The 16,891-nt window shown below is 39.8% G+C and overlaps 1 protein-coding gene and 1 non-coding gene across 3 annotated transcripts in view; one reads left to right on the top strand and one right to left on the bottom strand.

Moving 5' to 3' along the window:
* Positions 1 to 4,436, bottom strand: part of mmp16b (matrix metallopeptidase 16b (membrane-inserted)) — a 38,144-nt gene extending 33,708 nt beyond the window's left edge. For both annotated transcript variants that reach the window (XM_017702500.2, XM_017702501.2), the window contains exon 1: positions 4,013 to 4,436. In XM_017702500.2, coding sequence (XP_017557989.1) covers positions 4,013 to 4,135 — 123 coding nt within the window. In that variant the 5' untranslated portion in view covers positions 4,136 to 4,436. The remainder of the gene's footprint in view (positions 1 to 4,012) is intronic.
* An 11,820-nt stretch (positions 4,437 to 16,256) lies between these two features.
* On the top strand, positions 16,257 to 16,440 carry LOC119261648. The gene has a single exon (XR_005129143.1). It is a non-coding gene; the product is annotated as a U2 spliceosomal RNA (small nuclear RNA).
* The last annotated feature ends 451 nt before the right edge of the window (positions 16,441 to 16,891 follow it).

Raw genomic sequence — 16,891 nt, 5'->3', positions numbered from 1 at the left:
TGTCCACTGACATGTGAATTCCCAACTCAGCTGCTGCCAACCACTGTAACCCCGCCAGCGGACAACACGACAGGACAACAGAGCTACACGGATGACAGAGAGAAGAGGGAGGATGAAAGGAAAATTGTGTGTGTGTGTTTGTTTTTGCACATTTTCAGTTTAAAGTGTCCTGACCTAATACAACACCAATTCCAAAAATGCTGGGACAGTAAATAAAATGCAAATAAAAACAGAAATTAGTGATTACACACTTTATATGTAAATGAAAACAGTATAAAGATATTTAATGTTTTATCTGCTTGTTTTTTCAGATACATGCTTGTTCTGAAATTGATGCCGGCAACACGCGGCAACAAAAAATCCAACAGTGTAGAAGAAAACGTTCCTCAACAAGCGATTGCAAAGTTTTAGGTATTTCACTCTCCACCGGGCATAATATTATCAAAGAATCTGGAGAAATATCTGTGCATAAAGGAAAAGGCAGAAAGCCACAACTGAATGCCTGAGACCTTCGGCCCCTCAGACAACCCTGCATTAAAAACCAATGTTTCTGCGATGGATACCACCACATGGGCTCTGGAATACTTTGCCAAACCGCTGTTAATGATAGGAACAGCTACTCTTAGGATTTTATTGATATGGATATCAACACCAACACTGCTTGGTATCGATATCTATCGACTCGATTTATGCTATGCTACCTATTACGTTTTCATTGTAATATCACCCCCCAACCCTCCAATAGGAAAGTTTAAGCAAAATATGCTTTTTAATCGTTTAATGCTGGAAAGATTTTCTGATAAGGACATTCAGACTATCAAACTACCTTACCTGTAGTTTTAACACTGAATTTATAATAATAAGGCTGAATTTGGCTTCCTGTCCTTCAGCTTCTTGTTCAAATTTTCAGCGGTTATTATTATAACTCCCGAGGCACCAACAAATAACTGCTGCACCGTTTATGGTGAATCAGAAGCTAGCAGATTGGAAGGCTTTTCACCTTTACATGCAACGAACACTTTACATATGTTGCACTTAGCTGCATATCATTCATTTAATAAAGTGACACAGTTTTAATGTCTTTGCCACCTTTTTTGGAATTGGGGTTGTAGGAAGACCTGAGAAAAAGAGAACAACAGGTCTAACGTACAATGTCAAGAGAAAGAAAATGGTATACTGTACTCTTGTCATAACAATTATATATATATATATATATATATGTGTGTGTGTGTGTGTGTGTGTGTGTGTGTTTGCCAATTTTCTGCATTAAAATAAATTTACACATCCTTTACAAAGCACACACTTGTGCACATTCCAATACACAATTACTGTTCATTTGCTGAATTTAGCATAAAAAATAAAACAGAAAATGTGCTACATTGCAGGATTGTGGCACATTTTATATTTACATTTGTGTTTTATTCCTTTCCAAATAAACTCAGCACAAGAAAAAATTATATATTTACATTTGTTCCCTGTAGAGGATGTGTTAACTTATTTTCACCAAACTCCCCAAAACATGTAATTTGACTAGGGGTATTCATACTTCTGTACATGACTGTGTGTATTATACATGTGGGACATATTATTGCATATAGATGCTTATATATATGAAAACAATACTAGAATTGTTATTTTCACATATAGCTGCTTGCATATATGCAATACATGTCCCATGTCCTGACACTGTATTTTTGTATGTGAGTATGACTGCACAATGCTTATGGTGTCATTGCTGACCCCTGCTGTGTAGTATAAAGGACGAATGGGCTTGTGGTAAGAATGAATTATGTCAACTGCAATGTTAAGCTCAAAGCATGACCTGACAAATCAACTTCACACTGAAAACGCTGCTTCCTTTTTTGCCAGATTGTCCATTTAGACGGCTGTCTTTTCTCTCAAATCCATGAAAAGGCTTTTTGTGCTGAAACCTTTACCCAATACAACCCCCAGTGTAAGCACGACAATGGGTCACGTATTTCCCGTGCATAGCTATAATACGCTACAATAATCCTCCAGTCAAACAGCAACAGAAGATGACAAATTCTCTCCGAGCAAACCCAACAGCGCTTAGTGTCATGTTTAGGCCCGCTCTGGCCTTGAGGAATATGGGGCAAAGAAACCAGGCGGATTACATAACGTGAGGGAGCTCCTTAATTCTTCATGTGGTACACTTTTCTCATTGCAGCACTGAGGCCAGGTATATTCAAAGCCTTATTTCCATTTAAAATCTGGTTATTGATATACAATTCAAAAAGACTGACTGTACAACAGCCTACGTTCCAGTGTTAAAGAGAGAACAGGGGTCTGGGTCAGAAGCAGAGCAATCACACACTGCAGCGCCTGCACCTCGTACACCCACCCGCTGGGGCTCGGGATCTAAAGGCATACACGATGAGGGGATATGTATAGGCCTGGCTTTAATCTGAAGAAACTGCAGTCAAGTCTGTACAGTAGCTTAGACAGGCTTAATATAACCTACTTGATATGGCAGTGCTGTGCAGAGGAGCCTGCGGCTGACTGTGGGAGGACTGAACGTTATAGAAAGGAATACAGCAAAACAGAATAAAACAGTGTTGCCAGTGTTGAGTTGCCAGTGTTGAATTCTATCCATGTTAATTTGTGTCCAGTTAGATGCCAATAAACACTGTACTGTAACGTTACATGGTCCACACTGTAGATAAAACACTGCTAATTCAATAGATGCAATTCAACACTGCAGATGTTAATTCAGAACTGTAATATTAGTTAGATTTTAAGTAAACATGGTAACTTTAGGTGCCCATTCATCAATAGAATAGAATAGAATAGAATAAATTGAGCCCACAGCATCTCCTTCCACAGCAAAAGCCCCAGTTTTGAATTAACATGTACAGTGTCCAGCTGTTCATTTTGTGTCCAGCTGAAAATTAAAGTTTCACACAGTCTATATGCGGAAACCAAGCTAAAAAAGTCTATTTTCAATGTGTTTGATGTCATTTATCCACCTATTCAGTCCACAGCAGTTTAGCAGTGAAGTTATAGGGAGTGTAATACAGAGCAGCCAAATAGAACAAAGCTCATTTACATATAGCACTCTCAAGGCACAGTAAAAAGAAAACAGCCTGTTAGATTTTATTAAATGTTTAAAAATGTTCAGGTAAGAAAAATTTTTGATACATACAACACTATAAAAATTGTATCTAGAGAAAATATAGAATAGGCCTTTTAACTCAAGACTACAGTTAGGTGTCAATGAAACACTATAGGAGCTAATTCAACACTAAAAAGGCCAATTGTATTAAATATAATTTTGTAATATGTCATTAATTCAGCCCTATTGTTAGCCTAACGTTACCTCAACGTTGTGACGCGAGCTAAGTTAGCTAGCAAATGTTCCAAATGGACAGATGGCTCTCGAGCGGCATAGCTCCTCATAATGTTCTTTAAACTTTAAAAAGGTTCTCCATACTCACACATCTTACTTCAAGGAGTCATCAACTGAGATGTTCTTAGGGAACGAAATGTGGTTGGTCTACAGCATCGTGGTGCTTACTGAACATTGTAATAGGTGTCAAATCATCGCTGTGATATTAGCACGGTATGAACTGGACACTAACCCAGCTAACTAGAGGCTTTCAACACCGGGGATTTATCCGAGTAGCTTCGAAAAACAAGACACAGACAAGGCTCAACCGACAGCAGACTAACACTCACAGTCATTTACAGTCAGCAAAATCACTGAATTTGTCTCAGTCTAACAACAGCCATCCTCACTAGCCCGTTTTTCACTCGGCTGAGGCGAGCTTCTTATTCGAATCTTCCAGTCCACCTTAAACCGCGCAGTAGTTCCACTAGTTAGCCGAGGCGCCAGAATGCAACGGCCACCCCATTTAAGGTGGAATGGAAAATTCGAATAAGACGCTGGCGAATACACACAGCCGTACAGCTGCGCCTCAGCGCTGTAACGTTACTGATAAAAACAGAGGAGAAGGCGAATGAATGGTGGACCCTGCGGGCCAGCCAGTCTTACCTCCACGCTAAAATCATCCTCTCCCACCGCTGAACACGCGACACACATCGACACACACAGCCACACCAGCGCCGTGTGAGCGACCTCCAGCCTCGGTCCCTTCGGAAGAAGCGACACGTTCATGTTTGTGGATTCTAACGGTCGTTTTCTAACGGTCGCTTTTCCTCAAATCAAGGGCGCCTTGTTTTTCTCGCTCCGTCAGACAGTCTCCGTGAACAGCATATCGGACCAGAACGGGGCGACCCAGGAGAAAAGGATTTTTTGCGTCCGAGGCTCTCTGGTTAACCACATTCCTTGGACGGATCGTGTGCTGCTCCCCTCTGTCCCCACATTTCGTCCGCCTTTTACGGTCAGCCGGGCAGCAGCACCTCGGCCAGCAGCAGCAGCAGCAGCAGCAGCAACGATCTGTGGGTTCTGCGCATGCGCGCCGGCGACTGTCCACGAGGCCGCTTTCATTCTCAGTCTGTCAATTCATAAATAACACACTGCTTTAGCAATTGTAGTGATGTGGTTATGCAAATGACATATTTTCCTATTAAATAATATTTAAATATCGTCACATGGTGGGTATGAATATAGAGAAAGTTGAGCAGAATTCTTTGAAAATGCAGAGATGGCTGAATACAGAATAGACTGTCCTATATATATTCAGTAGTGTATTCCAATAGAATGCATAAAAAAAGCTGAAAATATTCAGAAGATATTTAGAATGCTTACTGACAGAGCTCATGGGGAAAATGCAGTTGTGATTTTTATTCGATTCACACCAGCAAAACCAGCCTTTTGAGTCTGGGAAGCTGATGTGCTGGCCAGCAGCAATAGAGGTTATTAGGCTTGTCGCCAGCAAAACCAGAACGTTGTGTTTGATGCTGGTATGCTGGGCAAGCTAAACCAGCACTAGACTAGCATAAACCGGCTTAGGCCAGTGCAGAATGCATACTGGCCTGCACTGTTTTTTCCAGCAGGGTATTAATATGTTTTATGCAAAAAAAGCAACTAAATTCTTAACATTATTTTTAACTTATAATTAACAGACCATCACACTGGCTTTTGCAAAGCTCAGTGACATTGAGACTAATATCTGATCACATTGATTTATCAGTCTACTCAGGATTTAGCAGAGCTCAGTAAAACTGGGATTAATAATTGATCATCACATTGATTTATCAGTGTATTCAAGCTTTGGCACAGCTCAGTAACACTGATATTAATAAGTGATCATCACATTGATTTATCAGTCTACTCAAGCTTTGGCACAGCTCAGTAACACTGATATTAATAAGTGATCATCACATTGATTTATCAGTCTACTCAAGCTTTGGCACAGCTCAGTAACACTGATATTAATAAGTGATCATCACATTGATTTATCAGTCTACTCAAGCTTTGGCACAGCTCAGTAACACTGAGATTAATGACTGACCATCACATTGATTTATCAGTCTACTCAGGCTTTAGCAGAGCTCAGTAACACTGAGATTAATAACTGATCACATTGATTTATTAGTCTACTCAAGCTTTGGCACAGCTCAGTAACACTGAGATTAATAACTGATCACATTGATTTATCAGTCTACTCAAGCTTTGGCAGAGCTCAGTAACACTGAGATTAATAACTGATCACATTGATTTATCAGTCTACTCAGGCTTTAGAAGAGCTCAGTATCACTGAGATTAATGACTGATTATCATATTGATTTATCAGTCTACTCAAGCTTTGGCACAGCTCAGTAACACTGAGATTAATAACCGATCACATTGATTTATCAGTCTACTCAGGGTTTAGCAGAGCTCAGTAACACTGAGATTAATGACTGATCACATTGATTTATCAGTCTACACAGGCTTTAGAAGAGCTCAATAACACTGAGATTAATAACCGATCACATTGATTTATCAGTCTACTCAGGGTTTAGCAGAGCTCAGTAACACTGAGATTAATAACCGATCACATTGATTTATCAGTCTACTCAGGCTTTAGAAGAGCTCAATAACACTGAGATTAATAACTGATCACATTGATTTATCTGTCTACTCAGGCTTTAGAAGAGCTCAATAACACTGAGATTAATAACCGATCACATTGATTTATCAGTCTACTCAGGGTTTAGCAGAGCTCAGTAACACTGAGATTAATAACCGATCACATTGATTTATCAGTCTACTCAGGCTTTAGAAGAGCTCAATAACACTGAGATTAATAACTGATCACATTGATTTATCAGTCTACTCAGGCTTTAGAAGAGCTCAATAACACTGAGATTAATAACCGATCACATTGATTTATCAGTCTACTCAGGCTTTAGCAGAGCTCAGTAACACTGAGATTAATACCTGATCACATTGATTTATCAGTCTACTCAGGCTTTAGCAGAGCTCAGTAACACTGAGATTAATAACTGATCACATTGATTTATCAGTCTACTCAGGGTTTAGCAGAGCTCAGTAACACTGAGATTAATGACTGACCATCACATTGATTTATCAGTCTACTCTGGCTTTAGCAGAGCTCAGTAACACTGAGATTAATAACTGATCACATTGATTTATCAGTCTACTCAGGCTTTAGCAGATCTCAGTAGCACTGAGATTAATAACCGATCACATTGATTTATCAGTCTACTCGGGCTTTAGCAGAGCTCAGTAACACTGAGATTAATGACTGAGCATCACATTGATTTATCAGTCTACTCAGGGTTTAGCAGAGCTCAGTAACACTGAGATTAATAACTAATCACATTGATTTATCAGTCTACTCAGGTTTTAGCAGAGCTCAGTAACACTGAGATTAATAACTGATCACATTGATTTATCAGTCTACTCAGGCTTTAGAAGAGCTCAGTATCACTGAGATTAATGACTGATTATCATATTGATTTATCAGTCTACTCAAGCTTTGGCACAGCTCAGTAACACTGAGATTAATAACCGATCACATTGATTTATCAGTCTACTCAGGGTTTAGCAGAGCTCAGTAACACTGAGATTAATGACTGATCACATTGATTTATCAGTCTACACAGGCTTTAGAAGAGGTCAATAACACTGAGATTAATAACCGATCACATTGATTTATCAGTCTACTCAGGGTTTAGCAGAGCTCAGTAACACTGAGATTAATAACCGATCACATTGATTTATCAGTCTACTCAGGCTTTAGAAGAGCTCAATAACACTGAGATTAATAACTGATCACATTGATTTATCTGTCTACTCAGGCTTTAGAAGAGCTCAATAACACTGAGATTAATAACCGATCACATTGATTTATCAGTCTACTCAGGGTTTAGCAGAGCTCAGTAACACTGAGATTAATAACCGATCACATTGATTTATCAGTCTACTCAGGCTTTAGAAGAGCTCAATAACACTGAGATTAATAACTGATCACATTGATTTATCAGTCTACTCAGGCTTTAGAAGAGCTCAATAACACTGAGATTAATAACCGATCACATTGATTTATCAGTCTACTCAGGCTTTAGCAGAGCTCAGTAACACTGAGATTAATACCTGATCACATTGATTTATCAGTCTACTCAGGCTTTAGCAGAGCTCAGTAACACTGAGATTAATAACTGATCACATTGATTTATCAGTCTACTCAGGGTTTAGCAGAGCTCAGTAACACTGAGATTAATGACTGACCATCACATTGATTTATCAGTCTACTCTGGCTTTAGCAGAGCTCAGTAACACTGAGATTAATAACTGATCACATTGATTTATCAGTCTACTCAGGCTTTAGCAGATCTCAGTAGCACTGAGATTAATAACCGATCACATTGATTTATCAGTCTACTCGGGCTTTAGCAGAGCTCAGTAACACTGAGATTAATGACTGAGCATCACATTGATTTATCAGTCTACTCAGGGTTTAGCAGAGCTCAGTAACACTGAGATTAATAACTAATCACATTGATTTATCAGTCTACTCAGGTTTTAGCAGAGCTCAGTAACACTGAGATTAATGACTGATCACATTGATTTATCAGTCTACTCAGGGTTTAGCAGAGCTCAGTAACACTGAGATTAATAACTGATCACATTGATTTATCAGTCTACTCAGGCTTTAGCAGAGCTCAGTAACACTGAGATTAATGACTGACCATCACATTGATTTATCAGTCTACTCAGGCTTTAGCAGAGCTCAGTGACACTGAGATTAATAACTGATCACATTGATTTATTAGTCTACTCAAGCTTTGGCACAGCTCAGTAACACTGAGATTAATAACCGATCACATTGATTTATCAGTCTACTCAGGCTTTAGAAGAGCTCAATAACACTGAGATTAATAACTGATCACATTGATTTATCAGTCTACTCAGACTTTAGCAGAGCTCAGTAACACTGAGATTAATAACTGATCATCACATTGATTTATCAGTCTACTCAGGCTTTAGAAGAGCTCAATAACACTGAGATTAATAACCGATCACATTGATTTATCAGTCTACTCAGGCTTTAGAAGAGCTCAGTAACACTGAGATTAATGACTGATCACATTGATTTATCAGTCTACTCAGACTTTAGAAGAGCTCAATAACACTGAGATTAATAACCGATCACATTGATTTATCAGTCTACTCAGGCTTTAGAAGAGCTCAGTAACACTGAGATTAATGACTGATCACATTGATTTATCAGTCTACTCAGACTTTAGCAGAGCTCAGTAACACTGAGATTAATGACTGATCACATTGATTTATCAGTCTACTCAGACTTTAGCAGAGCTCAGTAACACTGAGATTAATGACCGATCACATTGATTTATCAGTCTACTCAGACTTTAGCTGAGCTCAGTAACACTGAGATTAATAACTGATCACATTGATTTATCAGTCTACTCAGGCTTTAGCAGAGCTCAGTAACACTGAGATTAATACCTGATCATCACATTGATTTATCAGTCTACTCAGGCTTTAGTAGAGCTCAGTAACACTGAGATTAATAACTGATCATCACATTGATTTATCAGTCTACTCAGACTTTAGCTGAGCTCAGTAACACTGAGATTAATAACTGATCACATTGATTTATCAGTCTACTCAGGCTTTAGAAGAGCTCAGTAACACTGAGATTAATGACTGATCACATTGATTTATCAGTCTACTCGGGCTTTAGCAGAGCTCAGTAACACTGAGATTAATAACTGATCACATTGATTTATCAGTCTACTCAGGGTTTAGCAGAGCTCAGTAACACTGAGATTAATAACCGATCACATTGATTTATCAGTCTACTCAGGGTTTAGCAGAGCTCAGTAACACTGAGATTAATAACCGATCACATTGATTTATCAGTCTACTCAGGCTTTAGCAGAGCTCAGTAACACTGAGATTAATGACTGAGCATCACATTGATTTATCAGTCTACTCAGGCTTTAGCAGAACTCAGTAACACTGAGATTAATAACTGATCACATTGATTTATCAGTCTACACAGGCTTTAGCAGAGCTCAGTAACACTGAGATTAATAACTGATCACATTGATTTATCAGTCTACTCAGGCTTTAGCACAGCTCAGTAACACTGAGATTAATACCTGATCACATTGATTTATCAGTCTACTCGGGCTTTAGCAGAGCTCAGTAACACTGAGATTAATAACTGATCACATTGATTTATCAGTCTACTCAGGCTTTAGCAGAGCTCAGTAACACTGAGATTAATACCTGATCACATTGATTTATCAGTCTACTCGGGCTTTAGCAGAGCTCAGTAACACTGAGATTAATAACTGATCACATTGATTTATCAGTCTACTCAGGGTTTAGCAGAGCTCAGTAACACTGAGATTAATAACTGATCACATTGATTTATCAGTCTACACAGGCTTTAGCAGAGCTCAGTAACACTGAGATTAATAACTGATCACATTGATTTATCAGTCTACTCAGGCTTTAGCAGAGCTCAGTAACACTGAGATTAATAACTGACCATCACATTGATTTATCAGTCTACTCAGGCTTTTGAAGAGGTCAATAACGCTGAGATTAATAACTGATCACATTGATTTGTCAGTCTACTCAGAATTTGGCAGAGCTCAGTATTTTAAGATAGTTAATAGTTATTTATGGTGTTTTCCACCGTAATATGTAAAATCGTAATATGTTCAGAAGATATTTAGAATGCATACTGACAGAGAATGCCAGCAACTTCTTTGTTTGATTTGCAATTTTTGCAAGTAAAAGTTAGGAGCTTCTTCTATTTATACCTGTGCAGTATAAATATTAGCCTTTTAGTGATGGATTTCTCACTTAACAAGCTACTACAGCTACAACAAACAGTTTATTACTATGGTTAATGCCGTGGGCCGAATGTAGGTTCTTAAAATATTTCAAATATTTCAGAAGGTTTTTGTGAAGATCTCTTCAGGGATCAGTGGTCATATCACTTCTTGCAGTTACAGCTATCACCAATAGATGGTGCTGTTTCACTATGCAGCAAAAGGGAAGAGAGTTGGTGATTCAAATGATTAAATACATTAGTCATGGTTTGTAGTAATAATAGGAATGAACTTTGTTTACACAGAAAGTTAAACTTTGGCTTAGTAAAGTATTACAGCATTTTAAATAGAAGGGATATTTTGGGTTTTTATTCCGGAAACGTTCAAGTATAGCCTATAACCTATTGCAGCGTCTGTTTCAGCTCAATGTAAACACATTGAACTCAGTTCAGATCTTTATTTATGCAAGGAGACCCAAATTAGATCAAAGGAAGCGTCCACAGAAGGGTCTGGCTTTAGCATGATATGTGTCTAAATATAGATTGACTGGCCACATCAAGAACCCTTGTGTGGTGTTGGGGTCCGTGGGACCCATTTTTAATGTGTACCAAAAGAAAAAAATGTATTTATTGATTTATTATTGTTTTAAATCCAGCTTCCTTGGTCTTTGCTCATTTTCTGTGAAGAACATGTAAACAACACATTTTCAGTGTCTTCACTCTGTTCACCCCCCCCCCCCCCCCATTTACATTCACCGGCCACTTAATTAGGTACACCTGTTCAGTTGCTTATTAACACAAATAGCTAATCAGCCAATCACATGACCGCAACTCAATGCATTTAGGCATGTAGAGGTGGTCAAGACAACCTGCTGAAGTGCAGACCGAGCATCAGAACGGGGAAGAAAGGGGATTTAAGTGACTTTGAACGTGGCGTGGTTGTTGGTGCCAGACGGGCTGGTCTGAGTATTTCAGAAACTGCTGATCTACTGGGACTTTCACGCACAACCATCTCCAGGGTTTACAGAGAACGGTCCGAAAAAGAGGAAATATCCAGTGAGCGGTCAGTTGTGTGGACGAAAATGCCTTGTTGATGTGAGAGGTCAGAGGAGAATGGGCAGACTGGTTCCAGATGATAGAAAGGCAACAGGAACTCAAATAACCAACCAGAATCTCTGAGGAACGTTTCCAACACCTTGTTGAAAGTCTGCCACGAAGAATTAAGACAGTTCTGAAGGCAAAAGGGGGTCCAACCTTTTTCTAGCAAGGTGTATAATAAAGTGGCCGGTGAGTGTATATTACACATGTGGTGTTGGGCTGAACCCGCGGGGAATAAAGGCGTGGAGTTGCTGTGTCCTTCATTCTGTTCTCCTCCTACATGGCCTGCTGTTAGTATGTGTGTGCCTGTGTCTGTTTGTATATGCCTGTGCCTGTGTGAAGGTCGACAACATGGACAGGCTGCTGACTGGCTACAGCTGCTAAAGGAGAACCTTACACTGGGCACTTGTGGTATTTTAAATATCTGATATTTTTACGTAAATTTTTAGGTATGTATTGATTTAGACAAACAATACTGTGGTGGGTCCACCATACCACTGAGTAACAAACACTTCAACACCACACAAGGGCTAAAACCACCTCCATATGGTATCTACACTCATTGTCCATTTTATCAGCTCCACTCACCAATTTTTAGCCCTACAATTCAGACTGTAGTCCATCTGTTTCTCTGCATACTCTGGCACTGTCATCCTGTTCTTCAAGTTGATCAGGACACCCACAGGACCACCAAAGCTCAGGTATGGTTTTGGATGGTGGGTCATTCTCAGCGTTGCAGTAACACTGATGTGGTGGTGGTGTATTAGTGTGTGTTATGCTGGTCTGAGTGGATCAGACAGCAGTGCTGCTGGAGTTTTTTAAACACCTCAGTGTCACTGCTGGACTGTGAATAGTTTACCAATCAAAAATATCCAGCCAACAGCGTCCTGTGGGCAGCGTCCTGTGACCAGCGTCCGGTGACCAGCGTCTGGTGACCACTAATGAAGGACTAGAGGATGACCAACACAAACTGTGTAGCAACAGATGAGCTATCACATAATAATCACTTGGGGACTGAAGACACAAACTGATCCAGTTTTGAAAGCTAAATGTTTTGATACTCTTCTGTTAAGCAGTTCTTCAGCTGTGTAACTAGACTGGGCCTTTGCTATATTTTGGGCTTTATAATGGCCACATGTTGTCAACCGGAGACAGTTCAGGACTGCAGGCAGGCATGTCTAGCACTTGTACTCTTGCACATTATGTAGCCATGATCTCGTAACAAGTGCTGAATGTAGCTTGAAGCTGTGATGTTGAAAACAACATGAACAACCCTGAAAAAACACTTCCACTGTGTATCAAGTATCAAGAGACGTTGGCAGCATTTCTGGACTATACTGACATATTAATTACACTGTGCACAGTACAGTCTTAACTTGCATTTGTGGAGGCAACAAAAAACAGTGTTTATTGACAACAGTTGGTCAAAGTATTATCAAGTCCATGTGGTGATATCCATCACAGAAGCATGCTTGTTTTTAATGCATGCCACCTCAAGGACTGAAGGTCACAGCCACTCAGGTAAGGTTTTTTGCCTTGCCCTTTACGCACAGAACATTACTCTTTTGATGAGATTGTGCACTGTAGAATGCAAAAAAATACTTATTGAGGAATGATCTTCTTAAACTGTTGGATTATTAACTGTTCCAAGTGATGAGCTCGTACCCATCACTGCTCTTAAAGGTGTAGACCTTTCCTGCATGTTCCTTTTAATGTTCCTTGTCTTAACCTGCCCTGTTTGCAGGCATCAGTTTCTGTTTTTATTTGCATTTCACACAATGTGCCGACTGGTCTGAATTGAAGGTTTGTAAATCGTTGCTGTCGGAACAAAACTTCAAATGGTAATTTTACAGGAAAAGCAAAAAACCTACTTTACTTTTAATGTAAGTCAATGGAACCAGACATTTTTCCAAGTCATTCTGGGCTGTCTCTTTTGGTCCATCCATCATGAGAATTCCACCCAGTGTAAAGGCCAACAGGCATTTTCAAACTGTGTCAAAAACTGAAAAATGACAAAAATGGAGATGAAAGGTTTTGTTCCGTCAGCAGCGATACGTAACGTAAAGCAGTACAATACAATCAAATGGTACATCTACAACAGCAGGGTGGAGACCCAGAAGAAATCAGAACTGAATTATGATTGAAACTGTACACGTCAGGCTGGCCTTGTGCACAAGTGGAATAATCAGGGCGTCAAGCGGTCAAGACTAATGTGTACGTGTATCTGGAGACAGCTTTGTAAATGAACAGCAACATATGCCGGCTTGCTTTCATAGCCAAGGAGGACTGACCTATTTTCAAGTGCAAGTCAGAGCGACAAGACCAGAACGGGTCATGTAAAGTAAGTAAAGTAAGTAAAATTTATTTGTACAGCACTTTTCACAGCCGTAGGTCACAAAGTGCTTTACAAAAACAAAAACACAGCGTTAAACAAAAGACAAACACAAAACAAACACACATAGGATAGAAACCTAACACAGACCAGTTACCCAAATGCCTGTTAAGATAAGTCTTCAGCTGTTTTTTAAAGGAATCAGCAGAATCAACAGACCTTAAAAGAGCAGGCAGATCATTCCATAATCTAGATGCTCCAACCTCGAATGCTCGATCACCACGAGTCTTTAAGCGAGTATGTGGCAAAGACAATAACCTTAGATTGTTAGACCTGAGAGAGCGAGCTGATAAATGTGGGTGAAGTACATCAGCCACATATGCAGGAGCTTGCCCATGCAATGCTCTGTAAGTGAGAGTAAGAATTTAAAACGGGATCCTATATATAAGAGGAAGCCAATGAAGAGATTTTAGTAAGGGGGTTATATGGGACCCTCTATTCGACCTTGTAAGTAGTCTTGCAGCAGCGTTCTGAATAGCCTGCAAACGACCAAGAGCAAGCATACTAAGCGAAGAGAAAAGAGCATTACAATAGTCTATACCAAATTAAAGAAAGGCATGTATAAGCATTTCTACCTCAGCATTTGAAACTACCAATCTCAGTTTGCTAATTTTTCCTAAATGAAGAAAGCAAGACCTGGTAAGCTGCCTAACAACAAGGATTGATCAAACATAACCCCTAAATTACTCAAGCTCAACAGGGAGGCAGAGGAAAGAGTCCCAAGACTTTGTTTGATCATGGGGATAACCTTTTCCGGAGCAACAATCAATGTACTGTATGTGTTTATGATAAAGGCTTCTATCACAATAATCAATGACCAACACAGGGGTCACCTGGTTAAATTCCTCTTTAGAAAGTGAAAATGTGCTTTTCCTAAAAAGAAATAACAGCTTGAAATTTATTCAGATATTTTCAGGTTAAATGTGCAGTTGGCCTGTCCATGTGTTTCATAGCAGCTACATAGGTTGGAAAGGCTTTAGAGAGTATTGACAAAGATCCCCTTTAACTGTTAGAGGCCCACTGTCGCAAAAGGGCAAAAGGGCAAAAGGGCAAAAGGGCACACATCTTGTATGGAGTTTGCATGATTTTATGTACTTTGTGTATTGATGTATTTTCACATTGCCATTATTTTTCTAAGATTTTATATCTCTTAGCATGAAATATGCTATATATATATATACACACACATACACACACATACGTACATATGTATGCATGTATGCATATAAACATCGCTGCTGTTGGATCAAAACCTCGTATCTCCAAAATGGTAACTTTACAGGAGAAAGAAAAAACATATTTTACTTTTAATGTAAGTCAATAGAACCAGGCATCTTTTCATGCCATTTTGGACCGTTTTTTTTTTTTTTTTTGGTCTGTTTATCATGAAATTTACACATAATGTAAAAGGCAATAGGCATTTCCAGATTATGTTAAAAATTTAAAAATGACAAAAAACAAGATTCGAGGTTTAGTTCCAACAGCAGCAATATATATATATTGAAACATCAGGTATAAAGTACATTATATACATTAATGCCAATAACACAGCATTTTGCCCTTTGTGCAACATACTGTCTGCATACCACCATGTGCATGTGTACTGTGAGAAATAAGTAAATGTGCAAATAAGTAATAAGTCTTTGGAGGAACCCTTTGCACAACATACAAGCAAGGCATAAATGTATGTGTATTGTGATACATAGACACATAAACATACATGCAAACAAACAAATTCATAAATGCATTTATGCCAATAACAGGTCCTTTGGTGCAACATAACACCAAGAAACATGTGTATGAGTACTGCAGTAAATAAGTAAATAAACAATTGAAAAGCCCCTTGTGCAACATGCCATCGTCCTAAATCAGGCCATTGTTCAGTTGGCTACAGGTTGCAGTGCACGGCTGAGAGAGGAAAGCTTGCTGATAATTGTCTGGCTGGCGCCTCAGTGTTCACTATCTCTCTCGGCTGATATCTAAATTGCAATGTGCATTACACGCTCCTGTCACACGCCGGCTCGCGTCGCGCGAAAATGAAAACCTTGAGCTTGTTCTCAATTGAGTGTTATTAATCCCAGCCCGCCGCAGGCTGCTGCAGCCACGCTCCTCATCTGCCCTGCTTAGTGTGTGAAGTAGATTAATTCCTGTTCTCATGAATGAGCTGTGCATGAGCACGCGCTGTAATTGATTGGCCTCTTCTCTGCTGTAATTGGGATTGCTGGTGTAGGTTTAATCCATGATGATGGGCAGCTAAAGCTCTGATCATATAGCAACACATCCTGCTTTAAAACCGCTTAACACAAACCCAGAAGATTCAAATAGAGATTTACCTGAATTAAACTTTGCATAACGAAAAGCTTTGCATTTACACATAACTAAGTAGTTAAGATGTAGTAAAAGTCATTCAGAGTGGTTTGGTGTGAATTGTTCTGTTCTAGAGAAACTTACGGAGCCAGAATTGTTCACAGGTGTGGTGAGAGGAACCAGACATCTGAAGTTCTGATGGTTTTGGACAGTAAGTCACTTCTCTGTCTTTTGGCTAAGACCAAGTGTAGCACCTGTTCTTATCAGTTTAATATCTGATATGTCCTCTTTATGAGGACTACATATTAAATAGACTTTTAGAACAGGGAGACAGAGGGGAGCTTGCTTCGTGCTCTCCAGGCATCGACCTGGTTTTGCAGCACCTCTGGTGTACCTCCTTTTTTTTGGGGGGTGGACGTGGGCTGGAGGTTAGGGAACCAGCCTTGTGACTGAAATGTCACCGGTTCGGTCCCCTGAGCTGACAGTCTATGACCGAGGTGCCATTGAACAAGGCACCCAACCCCCCAACTGCTTTCTGGGCGCTGCAGATAGGGCTGCCCACCACTGTGCTCACTGCCCCTAACGTGTGTCTTCACTAGTGTGATTAAGTGATACTTTTTTGATCCCACAAACAGGGAAATTTCACCTCCGCATTTAACCCATCCGTGAAGTGAAACACCACATACACACTAGGGGGCAGTGAGCACACTTGCCCGGAGCGGTGGGCAGCCCTATCCACGGCGCCCGGGGAGCAGTTGGGGGTTAGGTGTCTTGCTCAAGGACACCTCAGTCATGGACTGTCGGACTGTAGCTCCCTAACCTCCAGCCCACGACTGTCACTGCACGGATG

Source organism: Pygocentrus nattereri, chromosome 19 (assembly GCF_015220715.1).
Source record: "Pygocentrus nattereri isolate fPygNat1 chromosome 19, fPygNat1.pri, whole genome shotgun sequence".
Classification (NCBI taxonomy): Eukaryota; Metazoa; Chordata; class Actinopteri; order Characiformes; family Serrasalmidae; genus Pygocentrus; species Pygocentrus nattereri.
Note: the sequence above shows the minus strand (reverse complement) of the source record. Positions and strands in the feature narration are given on the sequence as shown.